General features: G+C 40.6%; 1 protein-coding gene across 1 annotated transcript in view; it reads right to left on the bottom strand.

The window, feature by feature from the left end:
• Positions 1-422: 422 nt before the first annotated feature.
• Positions 423-24,346, bottom strand: part of LOC118560419 (NACHT, LRR and PYD domains-containing protein 12-like) — an 88,957-nt gene continuing 65,033 nt past the window's right edge. Inside the window, 3 exon segments of the mRNA XM_036131406.1 lie at positions 423-1,055; positions 2,655-2,828; positions 3,979-4,152. Of these exon segments, the coding sequence (XP_035987299.1) occupies positions 860-1,055; positions 2,655-2,828; positions 3,979-4,152 (544 nt within the window). The 3' untranslated portion in view covers positions 423-859.

Raw genomic sequence — 24,346 nt, 5'->3', positions numbered from 1 at the left:
GAATTTTAGATAAGAAAAGAAGATTAGATATAGGTCTGTAATTTACTAACTCATCTTGATCAAGAGATGGTTTTTTAAGGAAAGGTTTAATAACAGCTACTTTAAAAGCCTGTGGTACATATCCATTTACTAAGGATAGATTAATCATGTCTAAGATAGGACCACTGATCAAAGGGAATATCTCCTTAAACAACTTGGTTGGGATTGGGTCTAACATACAGGTAGAAGGTTTAGATGAAGCTAGAATTTTAGACCTTTTATTCAATAGACCACATTTAATTGTTTTATTTTTTGGTTCAAGTTGAGTCATATTGATGTTTATTAGATTTTTATGATTTGCTCCTTTTAAATTCGCCTTTGATCTATTCAGTTTTGGCCGTGGGAAAGACACCGTCTCAATAGGGTAATGGGTGGGTAACAGTACAGAAGCTGCAGAGAGGAGTGTTAAACTATGGCTCTGCTTCCTGGTCTGGACCCTGGGTTATCAGCATTTAGGAGACATTAGGGGACAGAAACATTCAGACGTTTCTCGCCTTTGAATTAAATAACATTCAAAGACAAAGATGCATCTTTTCTCTTGATTAAAAATGATTGGTGTGCTTACTTAATTGATAATTATTAATATCCACTACGAGAGCATCATGCTGAGCCTGCCAGGATTTGCATCATCATTTTGAATCTTCCCACTGTGGGACGCTGCATTAAACTATTCCTAATTAACCTTTAGATTTATTTAAATAAACTACAATTATTCTAACTGCACGTGATAAGAGGAGTAGGAGAGGGATAGATGGGATTTAATTGAAGAGCTTTGATTTATGATCTGTAAAATCAGTTCAAACTTTGTCATAAAGTACCTCTATACCTTTATTCCTCCATACCTAAGAGCTTCCAGTCTCCAGCGTGGATCCTTCAGTCCAGCCGACAGCAGCTTCACTCCTGAGTCTCCTGGATGATTGTAGCTCAAGTCCAACTCTTTAAGATGGGAGTGGTTGGAGTTCAGAGCAGAGATCATTGAAGCACAGCCTTCCTCTGAGACCAGACAGCCTGACAAGCTGCAGACACACAATTCAACACAAGAGGTCGTTTTAATAAGCAAAAAATAGAAATCAAACTGTATTTTGTTCTGTAGGTAATAAAAAGTAACATCTGACACATTTAAATGGATCAATCCTGACTAGAGCTTCACTGGGTTGGAAACTGCAAACTGACACAAACTCTGCAGAAGGTTCTGGCTTTAAGGGAAATTCAAACTGGACCTAAAATACCAAAGATGAACTGGTTGTCCCAGTAGAACCATTGTTCTGGTGTCTAGATCGCTTTTATATTTTTTAATCTAATTGGAGTCAAGAATTGAAGCTGAGATAAAGAATAAAGCAGTGGTATGGATCAGTGGCATTAGCAGCGTATGGTGAGCACATATTTCACACTTGCAGAATCAGCAGAATGTCTTTGAGAAATCTCCCATCTGAGGTCAGATCCAGTCTTTCAGTGCGCTCCCTTTCTTCTACTCTTTATTCAACTTTTCCCATATTTTCCCCACTTACTGCATCTCATTCTCTTGCTGTCTCATCACTAGTTTCCCTGTCACTCTGGGCTCTGGCCTGCGTGTGTTTGGGATGTGCTGAGTTAACTCTGGTGGGTGTGATGACCAGGAAACTGGGACATGGAAAGGACAAACTATCTACCACTCATGTTCCTCTTTATTGTGGGAATCTGAGAGATAATTAAATTATTTCTCTCAGAAAGAAAGTCAAGCCCAAACAAACAACTTCACCTTCAAAAACATTGCGTCCTGGTTGTGGGAGTAGTTGAGCAGTCGTGGTGTTGCCTGTGCACAAATAATCTTTTCTGTCTTTTTCTTTTGACTCATTGTCAGGTTATGGTGGAGCAGGTAGTGACTATATGCAATACAATAAAAACTAATGTGATTGTTTTTAATTTACTTAATCCAAATGTCATTTTTGGGTTTAATCCATCTTTTTAACAAACATCTAAATGTCTTTCTTCATGAGATCCAGGGCTGTTTAGAAAACATCCAGGGCTTCAGACCATTTTGGTAGAACATCTCTCACTTTTTCTGCTTCCAGCTCTGCTTTGATAGCTCTGCTTCACCTTTCTCTGTTCTGATCTCTCCTGCTGCTCAATCAGCGCACTGCATTCTGGGATCTTTTATGTGCTGAGACAGAATAGTCCATTTTAGTAAATGGAAAGGGGAGCAGAAGTTGATGATGAATTATGTTACATTTTTCTGTTACCTTTGTGATTGTAAATCTTAATTATTTTATTTAAACATACATAAATAATTAATGGGTAGTGTTAAATGGCTGGGTAACCAGTGGGTCCCATTACTGGTGGGGGCCCAGGTGGTTGTTTTCAGCTTCTCTGCATTGAGGTAACGTATAGAGACATAATATATGTTGCTGTATAGATTGTTAAATATGTGTGTAAATATTTCAGGACAGAAACTGTAAATATTAAACAGTTTCAAAATTGCAGTTTTTTAGAATGATGAATAATGTCAATAAACTTATATTTACATAAAGTTTTTAGCAGACAAAAGTTAACAAATCTATCATTGAACTAACATTTCCATCATGTTTTAGCAGGTAATGGACAGAAATCTGGTTTCAACAGGATGGAGAACTTTGTACCTGAGAGTTTCCAGTCTGCAGTTTGGACTCTCCAGTCCAGCAGAGAGAAGCTTCACTCCTGAATCCTGCAGGTTGTTGTTACTCAGGTCCAGTTCTCTGAGACTGGAGGACTGGGAGCTGAGAACTGAGGACAGAGCTTCACAGCTTCTCTCTGAGATGTTACAGCCACTCAGTCTGAGGAGACAGGGAGAAAAATCTGCTATTAAACAATTCATCAGAAATATTGTTGGTTTCTTTACAGTCACCAATGTTCTCCTTGGAAAGATTGATGGATCTGTCTGATTTTACAATCATTGCTATTTATATCCATATTCATACAGTTTAAGCCTGGAAAAAGGTTTTAAATTTCCAGGTCATTCCAGTCTTACACTTTGCTTGTAACTGTGTAGGAGCTTAATACCCTTGAAAGAGACTGTTTAGCAACTGTTTAGTAACTCCAGGTACTTCGTTTGGCACCGTGGTTCAGCCTTAGTTTGTCAAATACAGAGAAAACTAATTAATAAGCATTAAAGTACGGTTTATGGGTTGGGTTTCTGCAATGTTACCTTCAGAACCAATCTCTGCACCGCCTAATCTACTTTCAGCAGTTATCACACGTTATTTCAACAGTAAACTGCAGAAAATACGGGCAGAATTGCTCTCTCTGCGTTTACTCCCTCGGCTCCTATGGCGGAGGGATATTTCGTGCAAGCAGGTCTCTTAATAACCAATGTTTCGTCACCTATTTTAGAGCCTGAATAAGCGATTTCACTTTCAGAAACATGCCCAAAAAACGCACAACCCCCGACTCATTAAATTTACAAGTGACCTTAGAAAAAAGAAGCCCAAAGTATCATGAAATAAGCAGTCTTGACAACAGTGAACGGGTCTGTTTTGCTACAGTCTCTAGCAACCTTGAAACTACGGAAAGCGCCGAGGGTAAAACAAACACAGTCAAGAGAGCACGGCAGGTAATTACATAATTCCAAAACATTAGGGAACGGTGTACGTGTTTTGAAATGAGATTAACAGCGACAAAATAAAATTCTCGGTGTAATGGTCTAACAAAGTCAACGTGTTAATAACGTGCTAAAACTGACAACCCTAATTCTAACACATTGTTGGGATGGGCGTCCTGAATATATTTAATTCTTCAAAGTGGTCACAAAATAAAACCTTTGCGAATCACTCCTATACGGTGTGTCCTATACTGTGTCTGGTTTCTATTCATAGGGAATAAAGGTCAGACAAAAGTTAACAAATCTATCAGTGAACTAACATTTCCATCATGTTTTAGCAGGTAATGGACAGAAATCTGGTTTCAACAGGATGGAGAACTTTGTACCTGAGAGTTTCCAGTCTGCAGTTTGGACTCTCCATTCCAGCAGAGAGAAGCTTCACTCCTGAATCCTGCAGGTTGTTGTTACTCAGGTCCAGTTCTCTGAGACTGGAGGACTGGGAGCTGAGAACTGAGGACAGAGCTTCACAGCTTCTCTCTGAGAGGTTACAGCCACCCAGTCTGAGGAGACAGGGAGAAACTCTGCTATTAAACAATTCATCAGAAATATTGTTGATTTCTTTACAGTCACCAATGTTCTCCTTGGAAAGATTGATGGATCTGTCTGATTTTACATGTATTTATGTTGCCTTTTGTTGTGAAGTGGTTCATTATAAATAAACCGAAGCAACATGAATCAATATTTATCTTATTATCAGATTTCTCACTATCAGAAATAAAATCAGCAACAATCTGTGTCCTTACAGAGCTTTGTTGGAGGCTTTAACCACTGGCAGCAGCCTCAGGAGAACCTCCTCTGAAGCAGAGTATTTCTTCAGGTCAAACACATCCAGATCTTCTGCTGATGACACTAAGATGAAACCCAGAGCTGACCACTGAGCAGGAGACAGTTTATCTGTGGAGAGACTTCCTGAACTCAGAGACTGTTGGATCTCCTTCACTAGAGAACGATCCTTCAGTTCATTCAGACAGTGGAACAGATTGATGCTTTTCTCTGCAGACACATTCTCACTGATCTGCTCCTTGATGTACTGAACTGTTTCCTGATTGGTCTGTGAGCTACTTCCTGTCTGTGTCAGCAGACTTTGTAGGACTATCTGATAGGTCTGTAAGCTACTTCCTGTCTGTGTCAGCAGACCTTGTAGGAGTCTCTGATTGGTCAGCGAGCTACTTCCTGTCTGTGTCAGCAGACCTTGTAGGAGTCTCTGATTGGTCAGCGAGCTACTTCCTGTCTGTGTCAGCAGACCTTGTAGGAGTCTATGATTGGTCTGCAGTGAAAGTCCCAGGAGGAACCGGAGGAATAAGTCCAGGTGTCCATTTGGACTCTGTAAGGCCTGGTCAACAGCTGTCTGGTGAAGAGACTTTAGTTTAGGTTTCTTAGAAAATAAAGACTTCTTAGATGTTTTTATTTCTTCCATCAGGTTGAGACCACGATTTATGAAGGTCAGATGAACATGAAGAGCAGCCAGAAACTCCTGAACACTCAGATGGACGAAGCAGAACACCTTGTCCTGGATCAGTCCTCCTCTCTCCTCTCTAAAGATCTGTGTGAACACTCCTGAGTACACTGAGGCTGCTCTGATATCGATGCCACACTCTGTCAGGTCTGATTCATAGAAGATCAGGTTTCCTTTCTGCAGCTGATCAAAAGCCAGTTTTCCCAGAGACTCAATCATCTTCCTGCTCTCTGGACTCCAGTGTGGATCTGTTCCAGCTCCTCCATCATACTTGACCTTCTTCACTTTGGTCTGAACCACCAGGAAGTGGATGTACATCTCAGTCAGGGTGCTGGGCAGATCTCCTCCCTCTCTGGTCTCCAACACGTCCTCCAGAACCGTAGCAGTGATCCAGCAGAAGACTGGGATGTGGCACATGATGTGGAGGCTTCTTGATGTCTTCATGTGGGAGATGATCCTCCTGGCCTGCTTCTCATCTCTGAACCTCTTCCTGAAGTACTCCTCCTTCTGTGGGTCAGTGAACCCTCTGACCTCTGTCACCATGCCAACACACTCAGGAGGGATCTGATTGGCTGCTGCAGGTCGTGTGGTTATCCAGAGGCGAGCAGAGGGAAGCAGTTTCCCCCTGATGAGGTTTGTCAGCAGAACATCCACTGAGGTGGACTCTGTAGCATCAGTCAGGATCTCCTGGTTCTGGAAGTCCAGAGGAAGTCGACTCTCATCCAGACCATCAAAGATGAACAGAACCTGGAAGTGTTCAAAGCCGCAGATTTCTTTGGTTTCAGTAAAGAAGTGATGAACAAGGTCCACCAAGCTGAACTTTTTCTCTTTCAGCACATTCAGCTCTCTGAAGGTGAATGGAAATATGAAGTGGATGTTCTGGTGGGCTTTGTCTTCAGCCCAGTCCAGAGTGAACTTCTGGGTTAAGACTGTTTTCCCAATGCCAGCCACTCCCTTTGTCATCACTGTTCTGATTGGTTGATCTCTTCCAGGTGGGACTTTAAAGATGTCTTCTTGTCTGATGGTTGTTTCTGGTCTGTGTGGTTTCCTGGATGCTGTTTCAATCTGTCTGACCTCATGTTCATCATTGACCTCTCCAGTTCCTCCCTCTGTGATGTAGAGCTCTGTGTAGATCTGGTTCAGAAGGGTTGGACTTCCTGCTTTAGCGATCCCCTCAAACACACACTGGAACTTCTCCTTCAGACCAGATTTAAGTTTATGTTGAACTGCAGCAAGATGTTCTAAATGAACACAAAAATTGAAATCAGGAAGGAAACCAAATAATCTTGTGAAGATGATGTGAATAAATGTGATTCCATCTCTTTAGACATCAGTAAATGTGTGATTTATCCATCAGGTTAAATCTTTGTAGAAATCCTCTTACTGCTCTGCAGACGGTCAGCCAGCTCCTCCTGCTTCATCCTCCTCAGGAAGTTCAGAGTGATCTTCATCAGTGCCTCTCTGCTGCTCCTCCTCTGCTCTTCCTCCTCACCTTCCAAAACCTCCTCATCATCTCTCTGACTCTCTGAGCAGTCTGGGTCATCTGGACTCAGAACCTTCTGGATCTTCTTCAGCTCCTTCTTCACAAAAGTGACAATGTTGTCCTCCAGCAGCTGGAACAGAATAATATATGAAGGACACATCAGACTGAGATCATGGATCCAAACATCAGAACCATGTTGGACAGACTGATGGTCCACTGGTCCACAAAGTCCAGCATGGAGACCACTGAACAGAACCGATGGAAAAGTAGTTGTTGTACATGTACAGACCATAAATATGGAGTCCAGCTGGGTTTGATGCTGCCGGGAAGACGGACCTCTGGGAACCTCTGAGTTCTGCTGGTCCACTCTGTGGAGGAACCAGAACAATTAGGAAGGAAGTAAATATTCATCCAGCAGTTTTCACAGATGAAATCACCAAGAGCTTCACAGTAAAAGTCCTTAAAACAGAAAAACTGAGCATCAAATGAACGCGATACAAATAAGTTAAAAAGAGGAAGATGAGATAAAAGGATGAAGACCAGAACCAGCCAGTAGACATTTTAAAAAGTGGGTCTTGAACTGGGACTTCAAACTGTCCATACTGTCAGCAGATCTGATGCTGGTGGGGACAGTGACCCAGAGCTTGGAGACAGTGGAGGTGAAGGTTCTGTCCACACAGGTCTTCAGGACAGTGTGTGGGACATCCAGCAGGTTCTGATGACTAGATCTGAGGTGGTGTGGACCTGGAGGAGGTCTGAGATATGTGGCTGTGTGTCCATGTAAGGTTCTGTCCTGGATGTGATGGTGAGTATTTTAAAATGGATCCTGTAGGTCCCTGGAAGCCAGTGAGCTCACATTATATCTGTCCACACAGAGATAATCAGAAGGTAAAGGTCCATGAAGGACATCTGGATGTGAGCAGAGAACCAGAGGATCCAGGTAGTTGGAGATGATTAATGTTCCTGCTGATCCACTAAGAACTAGCAGAGCCTCTGATGGTCCACTTCAGCTCAGCTTGGTTCCACCAACCACATGATGAAGCTTTCCTTCCCTGCTGAACTGCTCTCACAACGCACACAGGAACCAAGTCTTGATGGGTCAGACTGGCTCTACCAGCTATTTCCCAGCGGGTCGTGGAAATGTGATCCACTGTTAGTCTGACATGGAGCCAGGAAGCAGCAGAACCTCCTGATCAGCATCAACACTCCAGACATGAAGACATGAAGGTGTTTTCATCAGAACAGGGCAGCTGATTTCTGGAGATAACGGATCAAACCTCTGTCTGCAGATAGAACTGGAACATCTGAGAGCTCACTGGGAGGAACTGGGTTTCTGTTCTTGACTCTTAAAGAAATGTAACGGGTCATTTCCAGAACCTCAGACCCCGACTGAGGAGACCGGTCCATACTAGGGGTGGTGATTGGCTAAAATATCACAACATGATTCCTTGCAGTGAAATCAGGATTTTATTAGTTTCTCAAAGTAACAATAAAGCTGTTGAAGAAAAATCTAGAGAAGCATTTAGACCAGAGCATTTCTGACACATTTTAATGAGTTGCTGCTGTTCTGCTAACTTGTCTGAAGCTCAACTGAAATGTAATAAATCCATTGAGATATTTAAGAGCTGAAGAACAGCTGCAGCTCTAAACTCCTGTGAGGGAACAACACCAAGTCTCTGGTTCTGATCCCAGTGATTGTTCCAGCTCCAGCTGAGAAGAACTGAAAAAAAAAAGACAAGCTTCATGTCTCTAAAGAAGTCCTTCGTGAAAACCTGTCCATCTATCAGAATGCTGTTAGAGTTGCAAAAATGTAATATTTTTCCAGTCTTGTCTCTTGTAATAGTAAGAAGCCCCAAGTCCTTTTTAATATTTTTAACTCTCTTGTAAATCCTTGTGATAACTCCCCAGTTGTACCTTCGCTTACCCTTTGTGAGAGTTTTTTTAAAAATTTTATTGATAAAGTATCTGCTCTTAGACCACCTGCCTTCTCTTCCGTAGGCCCCAGCCCTGACCTCACCGTTCCTCCTCTAAATGCTGTTTTTGATGTCCCTCAGACAGCATCCCCTCTCGTCTTTTTAAAGAGGTATTTACTACGGTGGGCTCTGTCATACTTTTATTTGTTAATTCCTCTCTTAGTACCGGATGTGTCCCAACTGCTCTTAAACATGCTGTTGTACAACCTCTGATCAAAAAGAAAAATCTAGATCCCTCTGTGTTGTCCAACTTTAGGCCCATCTCTAAATTGCCGTTTTTATCTAAAATTTTAGAGAAAGTCGTTTTTATCCAGATTCAATCATTCTTAGTGGCCAATGATATATATGAGAAGTTTCAATCTGGCTTCAAACCTTTTCATAGCACTGAGACAGCACTGTTGAGAGTTTTTAATGATTTATTGGTGACTGTTGACTCAGGAAATCCTGCTATGCTAGTGCTCCTTGATCTTACAGCTGCCTTTGACACTGTGGACCATGGGATCCTCTTAACGCCACTTGAGCAGTGGGTGGGCATTACAGGATCTGCTCTCTCATGGTTCCAGTCTTATTTGACTGATCGGAGCTTTTCTGTGCAGCTAGGTGAATTCACCTCATCTTCAGCTCCTTTGAGTTCTGGGGTTCCCCAAGGCTCCATTCTTGGACCTATTCTTTTTCTTCTATATATGTTACCAGTAGGATCAATTTTCAGGAAACATAATTTTTCTTTTCATTGTTATGCTGATGATGTTCAGATCTACTTTCCTTTAGTATCAAAATCCAACAACCCCGTACAGTCATTTTCTGACTGCTTAAACGATGTAAAATCTTGGATGACCTCAAACTTCCTCAATCTAAATGAAAATAAGACCGAAATTATTACGTTTGGTTGTAGTCCAGCAGTTTTTCCTCCTGGCTCCTTGGGCCCTCTTACACCTAACATTCGATCATCAGTAAAAAATCTTGGTGTAATATTTGATGACAGGTTGAAATTCGATCGCCAGGTTAGTTCGGTCGTAAAAAACAGTTTTTACCAGTTAAGAATTTTATCAAAAGTGAAAGGGTACCTGCCACGCAGAGATCTGGAGACTGTAATCCATGCTTTTATTAATACAAGATTAGATTACTGTAATTCATCATATGCTGGCTTGGACCACTCACTTTTACACCGTCTGCAGTTGGTACAAAATGCAGCTGCCCGTCTCCTTACTGGCACACGTAAACGTGACCATATATCACCCGTTCTAGCCTCGCTGCATTGGCTTCCGGTTGTTTTTAGAATAGATTTTAAAATTTTATTGTTTGTTTTTAAAGCTCTTAATGGTCTAGCCCCCCAGTATTTGACTGAGCTTCTCAAAATCCATGTCCCAGCCAGAACACTGAGATCCTTTAATCAGTTGCTACTGGTCATGCCTAAAACCAGACTTAAAACCAAAGGTGACCGCGCCTTTATGGCAGCGGCACCAAGACTCTGGAATAACTTGCCTTGGCATATTCGATCGGCAGGCTCCTTGGAGGTTTTTAAATCCTCTCTAAAAACACATTTCTTTTCCCTGGCTTTTAATCAAGTCTAGGTGGACATTTGGCAAATTATAATTTATTTTAATATTTTATTTAAATTGAAACATTTATCCTATTATATTTTTATCTGCATTCAATTTTTCTTTTTGCATTGTGTTTATGTATTTTAGCATTCAGTTTTTATCTTTTATCTGTACAGCACTTTGGTCAACCCCGGTTGTTTTAAATGTGCTTTATAAAATAAAGTTTGAGTTGAGTTGAGTTGAGAACTGAAACTCTTCAGTCACTAAAACTGAGGAAGACTTTCAGATACGATGACAAAACAGTTCAGGAACAAAGAAAGAAAGTCCAGTTGGTTCCATGTTGGATTTGATTCAATCACTATGAATATGGGAGAGGGACTAAACAGTCCAGTTAGCTCATTAACATGGAACAGAACCAATCAGAGTGAGCTCCAGTCCAAACTAAATCTTTGACTTTAAGCAGAGAAAAGTGTTTAATGATGGCGACTAATCAATGAGGCCCAAAAGCAAACAGATCAGAGCTGTTAAACATGATGTAGCAGCATCCAGGACGCCTCCAACAACATCCATTCTTTCCACTTTCACTGCTGTGGTTCTGGAGAACATCCAACACACACCGCTTCACATATGAACATAGAAATGTGGGAAAAAGAGCTGAACTCACGTTAAACACATGTTGGAATAAAAACATTTCAGACTGACTCAGTTTCCATGGTTACAGCAGTTAGATACAGCTCACCTCTCTGATGATGACGGTCCAGAAGATTTGAAGTCAATGTCGGCATCCTTTGACCAGTTGCTCTTAAAGGACACACAGCTGGGTTCTGGTTTTGGTTGATGTGTTTCTGTCTGTGTTTTAGGAATCCTGTCAAAAGAAAACTTATTTTAACACATGCATAGATGAGCCCTGTGGTTCTGTTGATCTGGGTCGTATTTAGACAGAAAATAAATATAAAGGTTCTTCCATAAATGTCTGATCAGCCGTTCTTCTTTCTAGGATGAATAATGTTGAACACATGTTGGTCATCAAGATCCAGGAAATGTTCTGGAAGTTGGTGAGTTTTTCCAGATGTGTCCTGCTGGAACCCAGAGCTCTAAGCAACAGGCTGGTGTCACTCAGCTGGTTGTGCAACACTGACTTGCTGTTTGTCAGAACCCACTGGTACCATGCTGAGCTGCTCTGTTCAGTCTGGATGAAGCAGCAAAGAGGAACAGCAGCAGCTTCAGGACCACTTGGTCTCTTCTGGCCTGATATAGTGAGAACGCTGTGTGAAAAGGGCTCTGGACACTTAGAGATGCTGATCTCACCTCTGAGCGTGGCTCTGGCTCTCAGCTTCCCCACACAGAGTGGTTTTAGAGGGAGGGACTCCCTCCTCTCTGTCCTCACACTGATCCATGCTGCTGAATTCACATCCACATCAGCTCACACACACTTTCTACCTTCACCTGCAGAGGAAACACAAATCATTCATCTGCACATCAACTCTGATCATCGTTTATTCGGACGAGTTTAATAAAAAAGATCAAACTGTTCGTATTTTGCTACCATGAAAATCAGACTTAAACTAAATCAAGCGTAAAGTCTGGAAACATGTTTTACTTTTCCAGACTTTGAGAACAAACAGAAACTAAAGGATGTTGTTGAAGGAATGCAGTGATTCCAGTTTGACTGGAAAGACTAAAAGGAGTTACAGAACCACAGACGACGGTTTAGAACCAGGAACTAAAAAAAATTAAAAAACAAACAGTGAATTATTTTTTAATCTAGCACTTAAATAATTTACACTAAGACAAATTATACATTTATTCCTTTAGATTAGTTTTCAGACAGCAGAGATGAAACTTTGTGCTGAAATCAGAAGTGAACATGTTCTCCAGACATCAGAGAGCAGAAACAAAGAGGAAAGTTCCTCAAGACAAAGTTCTGGTAGGAAACAAAGCAAACTTACAGTTTGTTCAGACGCTCCAAAGTGCTGAAGAACAAGATGTGAACCACTGAGACACAGGTGAGCTGCTACCTGGAAGGAGGCGGAGCTTCAGCTGTGATGGAGGCAGGACAGGTAGGTTAGTGGGAGGAGTTCAGATCTGACTGCCTTCTGGTTCTCAGACTCATCTCTGCTGTTCTGCTGAAGAACCTGGTGCTACCTAGAAAGCAGGTGATGTAAAAACTCAGTTTAACTGTCTGCTAACAGTGAATTCAGAGAAACTCTGGTTCTTTTCTCCAGAAAGAGGGACCAGTCTGACTCTGAGGAACAGACTGAGAAGACAAGCTGCTCCCTGCAGGATCTCCATGAGAAACTCTGACGTTCTTCTGCTCAGCCTAGAACATCAGTCTGAATGTGTTCCTCACTATTAAAACAGATTCTTTGCTTCACTGTTGGACATTTTTCTGACCCACACGTTGATCAGTCAGAGAAATGATTGAAGTGAAACAGATCTTACCATCATGATGTGAGTTTGTGGAGTTAAAACCAGCGAGGCAGTTCTATTTCTCTGATCTCAGCAATAAAAACTCTAATAATAGCAGAACTTTGTTTGCTATTGTTGACAGGCTGACCAACAGCTCACCAATCATCCCTCCTGATGGAGACCAGCACCATCTATCTCCACCTCTGAGAACCTGCTGATGTCTCCTGAGCCTCCACAATCATTACAGCATCTAAATGACTTTAACAAACTGAATTATGTCTTCTTGACAGAAACACATCAGAAGAGAAAATCCACACTCTTTCCTCCTCCTGTCTGGGCACATTTAACTTTCTGTTTTGTGGTAGTCTTTAGTTTCTCACACTCTTTCTGCTACAAATGTAGTAGATAGAGTATAAATATAGCTTTGATAGGGTGGTTTCTTATAACAACCGATCAAGGTGGTCAAAATATACTATGGACAGAGGACCCTGGAATTGATTTTGGAAGAGAGAGAAGTTTTTGATGATAATGTTGAGGGATAAGATTCAAAAGAAGAAGTTTCAGAATTTGAGGATAGCATTTCTGAAAATTCAGAGTCTGACAGTGACTCTGAAGCATGACGAGATTGAGCATCAGCCAGTTCCAAAATGAAGACAAGTCTCCAGACCAGGCCGTCAGCAGCCAGCCACAGGGCCAAGAACAAGAACAACGCAGTCAGCATGGAGCAAGTGAGGAAATATGGAAGTCAAATTTTGAAATTGAATGGTCTCGCCCAAGAAAAGAGTCACCCCATAGGCTACCAATGTGATAAGGATGCAACCAGGACCAACACAAATGGCAGTAACTCACACACAGGACATGAAGTCTTCTTTTCAGCTTTTCATCCCAGATTCCATCCAGAAAATTATTCTTGACTGCACCAATTTAGAAGGAAGACGTGTTTTTGGAGAGAGGTGGAAGGAAATGGGCCAAATCCATTTATATGGCTACTTCGGGGTTCTTATCCTTCCTGGAGTTTTCGGGTCAAAAATCAAGTCAAGTCTTCCAAGTTTGCACACACGGGTTACACAACCCTGATATCCTATGTGCCAAATGAGGATGATTCAGGGGGAGAATGCTTGTGCCCTATCCACCCAACCTATAGAACCAAAATCTGCAGAGCCTGAAGTAAGTGTGATGCTGTTCCAGTACATGTTTGGCAACAAGAAGAATCAGTGCAAAGTGTGAAAGATGGAGAGAAAAAACAACATAGATGCATCAAGTGCAAAAAGTATGTCTGCAACACACAGTAAAACTCTACCCCTCATGTGTTGTACAGGCCATTGGCTAAAGGTCATGGGGCTGATGCGTTGTCTTGACTGATAGGTATACTATGTGTTCATATAGCTTGTGTTGTGCACCTGAATGGGTTAAATTTCTGAGTTCATAGAACTATAAGTCAGTTTTGGAAAAATCTTGCTTCATGTGTAAATTTGTTTCCACTCCTATCATGACTTTTATTATAATTATTTTGCTTTATTATGTTTTAAATAACCAAATATTTTGTTTATACAACTTGAAATTGGGATGAAGTAACATTTGTTGAGTATTTTTACATAAAAGTGTTTGATTGTGAGGCATTAAAAAGCCCAAAATGCAACGGGTCCACCAGACCCACGAACATTGGCTGAGTAACAACAATATGAACACCACACAAGGGTTAACTGGGAACCAACTGGACTCTTCATTGCTGGAGATCTGTCTCCCTCTGCTGGTGAAAAGATAAACTGCATGATGTCTGATTATTAAACCCATTTGCTGCGTTTTTAAATGATCCAAACATGTCAGTGATGGTAAAAAGTGAGCAGAACCACAGTCAGTTCTAAGCTTTCATTTATCAGGACATGAATAAAAGATCATCTGTTCCTCAGCAGCTCTTAAAATGAGGGAAATACAACAGCAGCACAGATTCCATTGGGTCATTATTTAGTGAACAGAACCAGAAGCAGAACCCTGAAGCAGTGAGTGAAAAACTAAGTCCATCCTTTCTGCTTCCACAGCAGGTCAGAGGCTCAGTAGCTGCAAGGAGCTGCTGATCACATGACAATCTGCACTTTAACCATTTTTAGCCCTTTAACACTAAACAACAATTAGTTGATGCTTTGGTGGAATTATGGCATCAAAACAGAAACAGAAAAACAAGATAAAAACCAAGAATCCACTAAAAATACAAACTAACAGCAAATAATGATAAAAATGCATCAAAGTAACAAAGTAAACTGTAGTCCTTAATATCAGCACACTGCTGCTGCTAAAATGAGCCGTTGTTCTAATGCAGATTATTACTAGAGCTCCTAGAGAATTATTTCTCCTTATTTTAGTGCTGCTGAGCAGAGTGTCGACAGTCTCTGGTTAAAATCAGCATCAGCTGAGGATGTTCTGAAGATCCAGGTTGAAACCCTGATTTCATTTCAAACCATCAAAGTGAATTTAAAGTCAGAGTCAGAGAAAAGAGCAGAGAGGAGGCAGCTTGGTCCAAACTCCTTCTTTCCACATGCAGCTGTTTTCCAGCTGTTCTCCACAGGTGGAGGCTGGATGTTTGGGAGGAGAGAAGCGGCACATTAAAGCTCCAGATGTTCCCAGCTGGATTCTTCCCACAGCAGCTGGAACAATTGCACAGATGAAATCATTGAGTCCTGAAAAATGGGATGTTTGGATGTGATCAGGTCTGCAGATGCCACTGACTGGGATTTGTGAAGAAAATGTCTCTCAGAGCTGTGAAGAGCTGTGCTTCTTTAGAGGGAAAGCTCTGAAATCTTCACTCCTCCCATCCAGTGGTGTTCAGGTGGGCTCAATAGAGCGCACCCAGCAGGACTTGATCTGAATCAACTCCATTTGATTTCTAAGCACAAAGAAAAAGCCTCTAACAGTTCTGTGTGTATTCATGGAAAATGGCTTTTAGTAAAAAGCTCCAAGTGTGGATCAGATTTCTGAGCTTCAGCAGCAACCAGAACTGTTGCTTAAAGCTGAAGTTAGAAGTCAGAGAAAAGCTGCAAAAGAAAATCAAAGCAGCGACTCAGACGTTCTTTCCTTCCATGAAGCTCATTGATTGTTGGCAACACATCACACACAGCACAGTAGAAACATGAAGCTTCTGCTTTTAAAAGCAACTCATGGCTTTCATCTTTTCAGCTTTTAGTGCAACACAAACATCTGGACTAAAACTGATCTGAGAGCAGCTTCTGGTTCCTGAACAACGGCTCTGGAACGTTGATTTCTGCACTTTTCCAGCATCTGGAACATTCCAGCTCCACAGTTCACATGTTAGCTTGCTGTCAATGTTGCTAGTTGTTATGGGAGTTTTGGGTGGAATTCCAAGCAATAGTAACTGAGTTCCCATCTTTACTAAATGACGAGACGGTGGTATGACGTTCCAGCACTTTTATTGAGAAACAGAGCGGAGATTCACATAGTTGGAAAGTAATCGCACCGCACGGTTCCGCTGCGGTCTCTGTCTGCCCTGTCTCTGCCTGCCTCGCTTTTCGGGCTTCCCCTAATACTGCACCGTGGCCTTCCCATGAGACAAAACAAAGACAGTCTATCGTAAACAATCAGTATCCCTCAGCAGCTGCAGCATTTGGCCTTGCAATCAGAAAACAGTGGATCTCATACACAGACATCAGGTCTCCAGGCCTCCTCTGTCCGAGTGGTGTGAGGCCATAGTGACTTCAGAATAATAATTCTTATAACATTCCTCTCTTTTTTTTTTTTTTTTGATGATGGAGTCGTCAGCATCAAGACAAAACAAGATGACCCATCATATGAAAATGTGAACAAAGCACAGAGGAACCATTTCTGTAAACTCGTAAAGTGGGACCCAAAGGGTTCCCGTGTTGGAACCGGGTAGTGCTGGAACTTTTAATACAGATCAACATGAATGCTTCATAGAGCTTTAACACACAAGATCAAAGATTTAGCTTTTGTCCACAATTTAGGATTCATCTAATTAGGTAAGGCCTGTTTTAGGTACCTATGCGCACATTATTTTAAAATTACATTAGAGTATGGTAAGCTAAACCTGTTCAGTAACCAAGGTCGAATCCGTCTACTCTGACCCACCCTGAATACCCTCCTACTCCTTTCTCCACTCACCCCTACGATGGACAATAATCCACCACTCCAAACTTACAACACCAGGAGCAAAGGCAGGAGAGGTTCAGTGCGGGCAAGGGAACGCCAGAAAAAGCTACCCCTAGGGGGCAGTAAAAACTGGCAAGCCCCCCTCCCAGAGAAATCTGCTCTCGGCCAATCTCAGCCTGAAAACCCTGTATTGAATCTATGTGTTATCATTACCAGCTAATATTAAAGGATCTTTAGAGCCAATCCGATCCTGGTTCTTCCTATATCAAATCAAAAGGGTGCATAAACCATAGATCCTTGTGTGTCTGTGTGTCTGAAGCAAACAGTTTCCATTTTTTACCATAAAACCATATTGATCAACATGATGTAATATTAAAGTGTAGATCTCATAACACAAAAAAAATCAAACATGTGAGTCAGTGGAACAGAGCAGTTAAACAAACAGCAACAGAATATGAGAAGAGTTCTAAACGTCAAGAACGCAAAGTTAAGAAACCCTTCAGGCTTTTCAGGCACAAGGCAGAAATTAATCTAATCGCGCTTAGGGTCTCTTCAGGCAACTCCTCCCGTTGAAGAATAAGGAATCAGAGTTCTCTGGCTTCTTCATTCCCAGTCCTCTTCTTGGTTCCTCCTCGCAGGCTGGACGATTGAGCTGGATGGTAATAAGCGTTCAGTTCTGGATGGGCACTGAGCATTTTATTTTGCATTTCTCTCTAATAAAACACTTTGTGAAGATGGTCTGCAGACACGAGTCCTTGTTTCCACTGGAGAACAGAAACAAGGTGTAATTAGTGTTCTTATCAAAACCCCTTTCATGTGTCATTTATTAAACATCCTCCAAGCACTTTCACATTCAAGATATTTCTGTCCACAATTATTTAGCTCTCAGAATTCTGCAATTTAATTATTAGTTAAAAGAGTAATCTTTAAGTTCAAATGTATCTGCAGTAAATTCATAGTAATTCTTAACATAATGCTTTCAATGTGTATCTTAACTGTTGTTGTCTGACAGTTGAAGTTCTCTGCAACATAATTCCATCAATATATTCGTTTCATGACATTTCCCGTTTTATTTTGAAAACCCAACTGAGAAAAAGAAAGCCTTTCCATGTGAAAGCCTTTTCCCTCTTTCTCTTTTTTTTTTTTTTTTTTTTTTTTTTTTTTAAGTGAGGTGCTGTTCTGCACAGAAAAGACAAAATATTTATACCATGCTGTTACTGTTCAAGGATGCCAAGGTTCTACAACACAAAACAAAGCAGAGAGCAGGAGAGAACAGGAGTTTTTTGAAAATGTTCTAACATTGTTGAACAACCAAAGCTACTTAAGCAAATCAGAATTAGTTCCCAAATTAATCCTAAAATAAAGTAAACCTTACATTGTGTACATTGTGATTATTTATTTATTTATCTTCTTAAACTGAGGATTAAGGACTTTGATTAAGAAGTTCTTGGATGAACGCGTCTCTGCGTTCCTATTTGTCTAGGCCTCTGCAATCTGATCTATGATCTATGTATTCTGAGTGCCTGGTCAGGAAGGGTTAAGGTTCTCTGAAGCTTTCTGTTTTCAGCAACCCTGAAAACCCAGAACCCTTTACAGTCAGTGTAAGGTGTCAGATGACATGTGGGACCACCTTGTCGTCCCTCTGGTTCCACCAGCTGTGTCAAGTCCACAGCAGCTCGTCCTGGGTGCCATGCCCCAGGGGTCTCCACACCCCCCTGTGTGGAACGTCTCTCGTTGTAAGGATCTCACCTTACGTCCCGTTCAAGATGTTCTTTACACAACAGGAGTTCCAATGTGGGATGTATTTGCTGCTTTAATGTTCCTCAGAGAAAACCTTCATTCATTGATATCACCTTCAAGCTGTTACCCTTTTATCATCACAGCCCCCCAACCATCCTGACCAGATCCAAAATGTCCCCATAATCTAATCTAATTAAATTAATCTTACTTATTTTCTGTATGTAAGACGATAACCATTAAATTATCCTGATCTAAAAGCCCTCAGGTTAACGGGTTAACTGGTTAAAAAGACTTTTGAGTTATTTGTGTTCTAGTTGAAAGATATTAAATCTCCATAAATATTGTAACCATTGTACCCTGATGCTTTAATCCTAAATTTACCCATGTTAGTTAGTAGGATGTGTCATTATGCTAATTTTATTGCAACATTACCCATTTTAGCCAGTAACTCTTTCTTTGTGTTTTATTGATGCCTGCCAGAGTAGCAGAAATCAGCTTACTCTAAGATGTTCATTAAATGAAATGCTATTTAAAAGTTCAGATTACTCTACTATATATAGTGAAAACTAATTAATTCATTTATTTATTTAACTGTTGATATAATACCCACTTAATTTATTAAGTTGCTCCATGATTCCATCAAGGTGCTTCTTTAAAAGTTTTCACCTTTACATAATCTTAATGTGTTTCGTAATGTGTGTTTTGTTTTAATTGTGTACAACAAAATCTGAAGTGAAATGCATGAAGTCGTGTCTGCAGAACTCATCTGTGTTTGTTGTCGAAGGTTGTCCGATGCCTCAGTCATAGTCCTTCAATGTCCATTTTCCAGTCCAATGTCTAAATTCAGCAGCCCAACATTCTCCTTCTCATCAAGAGTCCATCCTCCAGTCCTCACGCCTGCAAACAGAATGAATTCTGCCAGCATTTTTTGCCAAAGAAAACGCTCCATAGGTTGAAAAGAAATTACAGCAAAACAGTCACAAACATTTTAACTACAGTGTTCCCTCTAACATGACAAACATAAAAGAAACAAAAGGATAAAAAAATAAATCAAACTTTGTCTCTGACAAAATAAAACTCAAAACTGGATCAGGCTGAAGTCAATGACATCACCTTTAGTCCTTGTCCCAAGGATCAGCCCCCATGGCACTGCGGCACTGTTTCTGCATTCTCTCGCATCTGAGAATGTCTAAAATGAGACTAAATCTCTATGTTAGCACAATCCTATCATATTGACCAGGTTTCTTTGCAAAGAAAAAGAAGCAGAAAGATAGAGCTGTTAATAGCAGAAAGCAACAAACATCTTTAAGACACCACCTTTCCTGCTGGAAGATCTGGCATAACTTGGTTAAAACTAAGTATAATTTAGTGTCCAAATCTGATTATAACTCCTTACCGCACTGCTAGAACAGTCTTCTCAGAGTCTTCTGTTGGCACAAAGGTGGCGTCTCCTTTAATCTGAAAGCAATAACTCAGAGAAAAACAAGAGTGTTAATAGCATGCAGTTAAAACCCTGGTCCCCTTAGTGTCCCTTTAACGTGATGTTTTTCCCTTTTTTTCTCTGATCCTGGGAAGGTTTCTATTCTTTACCTTTCCTTTGAAACTCTGTTCAAAACACCTCCAAAAGAAAGAAAACAAAAAAACGAAAGAAATTAACCAAACAAAATTAAAACAAAATTGTTTTCCAAGGAGCACAATTATGTCTTTTCCAATATGACATAGGTTTTTGACTTATTACAAACCTTTTTGATATCCTTCTGGTCCTTTGACCATGTGTATTTGCTGTTAGTAATACTTTTATTCATATATACCTTTTCAATCTTAATTGGTCAAGGGTGAAACTTTAAAGCAATGATTGTTCCCTTTTAGTTTTTGAGCTTATAGTGTTTCTCTATAAATGATAAGAGTTTTCCCCATAATTCAGCACATTGAGAAGGCTACCCAAAACAAACCAAGATTAGAATTAGAATTTAACCCTTCAGAAGCTGGCTTTATTTTATTTTTTCCCCTCTGACATAGTTTTCGTGCCCCAGGCCAGAACACACAGACCCAGCCTCGCCATAAACATTCAGATGTTTACATCATGGTCAGATTTGTTTATCATATCTATTGTCCTTCTCAGGTTATACTGTCCCTCTGAGGTTCACCTCAGTTCAGCATAACTAATAACATCAGATGATTTCGTAACTGATGACGCGTGTAACGTGGCCTTCTGATATTTTGACGCCTCTCAAAATTTCTCATTAGTTGCATTCAAATCCCAAGTAAAAAGAAATAAAATAAATGAATAGAAAACCCTTAGAAAAGCAACCATATTTAGTTCCATACAGTTTGTTCAAAGCACAGTTTTCCCTCATCTATTTAAATCAAAAATCTTGTATATCTAAACTTCTTTCAACTGGACTGGTTTGTGATGAATCATTATTATTATAAGCAATGAGATCTCAGTAATTTTAAATTACTTTAGGGCTAAAAAACAAGTGATAGGATCTCAGCCTAAATTTGTAAAACAGTAAACTTAACAAGCTTATGTAACGCTTATTTCCAATTTCTAACAAAGCTGAAATATTTCCGTTCAAGCCATGTTAATCTCTCCGTGTATCAATTTAATTTGGTCCTGATATTTAATGTTAAAAAACAAACTTTGTTATTTAAATCTCTCTTTTACTGTACCTCTATTGTTAACATAGTCCATGCTTAAAATGTCATTTGAATTACGGAGCTGCAGTTCTCCCAAAACAAATGAACATTCTGAAACCATGAACATTACTTTTACCCCGAATTAATTCACACAGACGAACGTTTAGTTACATAGATACATACACACGTACGGTTACATACAAACGATGACATTCAGACAGACAAACACGTGCAGGCCTGCTTTTTCACCATCTTAAATAGTTCTATGTTTTTCATAATTTTTAAACGTCAACGCCGAAAGATGTTTTCAACGCGTTAAGTTCCCGCTTAGTTTAAAAGGTGGAGAGCGTGCGCTGGTTACGACCCCCCGATGCTTCGTCCACACGCGGATTTTACGCTTCAGTCCCGCAAGGATACAACTCTGTGTCTCGCAGACACCTTGGACGCTTACCCATTTTTGATAAGTTATACGTCGCTATTAGCAGTTTAGACCAATTTTATCCACAACGGAAGTGCCTAATCGGTCCCCACGTAAACGCTTCCCCGGTGCAACGCCTTTTTAGTTTCGTTTCCGTTTCCTTGTTTTTATCGCTTTTCTTTTTTCTCTTAATTTTATTTGTATTATTTAGTAGCAGTACTGCAATAAAATAAAATAATAGTAATAATAATAACCCCTATGTGAGAAATCTGCATGTTTAATCAAATCATTTCAAATCATTTATGCATGTCATGCGTCTGGGCCCCTACGTTTTTCAGCATGAAATCGAACGTCTCACCCTGGGGCTAGGCTTGACCCTGAAAAACCTCTGCCTTTTACCCATTACACGGACTCTTCTGCATCCAGACTTTTTTTTGTTTGTTTTTATTTATTTTATCCTTTTTTTGTTTTTTATTATTATTTTCTACTTGTCCTTAGCACGATCGACCAACTAAAATGAAAGGCCTCACGTCTGATGGTCGGCTTTTTGGTATAATGGTCGGGGTCCCCACTTATCAAAGCTGCAAACGTCTTCGCAACAGTCAAGGACTTAAGCATCCTTGCCGCTTTCATCCACAACAGAAGTGGACAGCCTCTTGCACAAACCCAAGACAAGAGGACTTTAATGGACCAGCTGCAAACTGCTCAGCCGGTCACCCGTTCTCCAGGTGAAAATCACTCTGCCCCTCCTTCTCCCAGCATGCGAGTCCGCATTTCAGCTGAAAACGTATTCTAATTACATTTTGAATTTTAGTTTAATGTTTAAACCTTAGTCACCGTTCGGTATTGCGAACCCTGTTTTATTTGCCTTAAGGATTAAATATAATTAATTATTTCTACCGGCTTTTACTTTTACTACCTTTTAGGTTTACAGTTTTAAATTTTAAAATTTCTTGAGGTATACTTTAAAATGGGGTTTAAAATTTAAAAGCTTGCAAGCATTTTTGACCAATTGCGTTCGTTTTTAAAAGAGCTGGAAAATAATCCCCTTACCGTCTCATGAAAGAAAGGTTCGGATCTTCGCGCCGACGCCCAGAGACGCTCCGAGACCAGGAGCTCCTCCACATCCCTTGAAAATCCATTCGGGGTACCAGAGGCCGGATAACCTCTCTGGGCCGGCCAAAGCAGCTCCTGTCCTTGGACTCCCTCGCTCGTCGGTCGGCGATCTTGTTCGTGACGCCAAATTGTTATGGGAGTTTTGGGTGGAATTCCAAGCAATAGTAACTGAGTTCCCATCTTTACTAAATGACGAGACGGTGGTATGACGTTCCAGCACTTTTATTGAGAAACAGAGCAGAGATTCACATAGTTGGAAAGTAATCGCACCCCACGGTTCCGCTGCGGTCTCTGTCTGCCCTGTCTCTGCCTGCCTCGCTTTTCGGGCTTCCCCTAATACTGCACCGTGGCCTTGGCTAGAGACATAACAAAGACAGTCTATCGTAAACAATCAGTATCCCTCAGCAGCTGCAGCATTTGGCCTTGCAATCAGAAAACAGTGGATCTTATACACAGACATCAGGTCTCCAGGCCTCCTCTGTCCGAGTGGTGTGAGGCCATAGTGACTTCAGAATAATAATTCTTATAACACTAGTAAACCTTTAGTACGTGTTCAGTGGACAATTTGGATTCAGATTGACAGGAGAACACCTCCAGATGTCACTCAACACATTTCATTAAGATATGATGTGGAATTTCACATTTAAAGCTCATCAACATGTGACTTTACAATTCTATTGATCAAAACTGCTGAGGTTTACATTGCCACACTATGTACATACTAATTACACAGAAAATAAAACAAGGTCCAGAAAAAGCTGAACTAGAAACAGGAAAGTATAAAATGTTGAAATGATGAAGAACATTTCCATAGTTTGCTGCCACAGAACTTTGGTTCCAACAACACAATAGACGGTTCCAGCTGGATTCCCTCAGAGCTTTCAGGACATCTTCTTGTCAGCCTAGGCACGGCTCATGGAACCATCTGCCACACGTGTCCCTGGATCTGCACAACAACTTACAGAATATACACATTAGGGGACAAGGAGGTGGCTTTTGCTGGCTTCATGCTATCTTTTCATCGTCACATTTGGTTATTGAACAACTACAGAACGGGTCAAGCTATGTTCCAGAAAATGAGTTTTTATCAAATCAATAAACGATTAAAATCTGGGAGTCAGCCCCAGGTAAGATGGCCGCCACATCAGCTCAACTACTGGGAAGCTTAATGAAATGAACTCAAAGAATTTCACATGTATTGTTTTCTAGATTTCTGTGGAGGTATATGTTCTTCATCCAAACACTGACTTCTACAGCCAATCACTTTACTACCTTTGGAACACAGAGAAATGACTTTTAAAAGTCACAGCTGCTTCTTTGATGAAGTTATCTCAGTAATATGTTCATAGGAAACTCTCCTGAAGTAATCCCTGGGGATTTTCCCTCACCACATCATCATTATCATCATTATCTTTTTTTACAGTGTATTCTAAATACTGATATATCTATAACAATGGCACATAAAACATGTGAACACGCTTCATTTACATATTCCACTAAAACAGTACATCCAATAACATCCAATTAAAGGTAATATTATTTTTTCATTTTAAAAGCCTTGATGATCTGCTTTCCCTCAATGACTGTTAGACCTGTATTTTTACTTTATGCTCTAAACTAAGTCAGTTCACAGATTCACAACGTTCTGAATAAGCATTGTTACTGAGGTACAGGTATAAAAATGACTAAATAATTACAAATGCTAATGCGAGTGAGCAATCAGGCCTTCATCTGACTTAGTAGCTGACTAAGCTGGCATTTAGTTACCTGCAGACAATCTGAAAGCCGTCTACTGTTTT

Source organism: Fundulus heteroclitus, unplaced genomic scaffold, assembly GCF_011125445.2.
Source record: "Fundulus heteroclitus isolate FHET01 unplaced genomic scaffold, MU-UCD_Fhet_4.1 scaffold_43, whole genome shotgun sequence".
Taxonomy (NCBI): domain Eukaryota; kingdom Metazoa; phylum Chordata; class Actinopteri; order Cyprinodontiformes; family Fundulidae; genus Fundulus; species Fundulus heteroclitus.
Note: the sequence above shows the minus strand (reverse complement) of the source record. Positions and strands in the feature narration are given on the sequence as shown.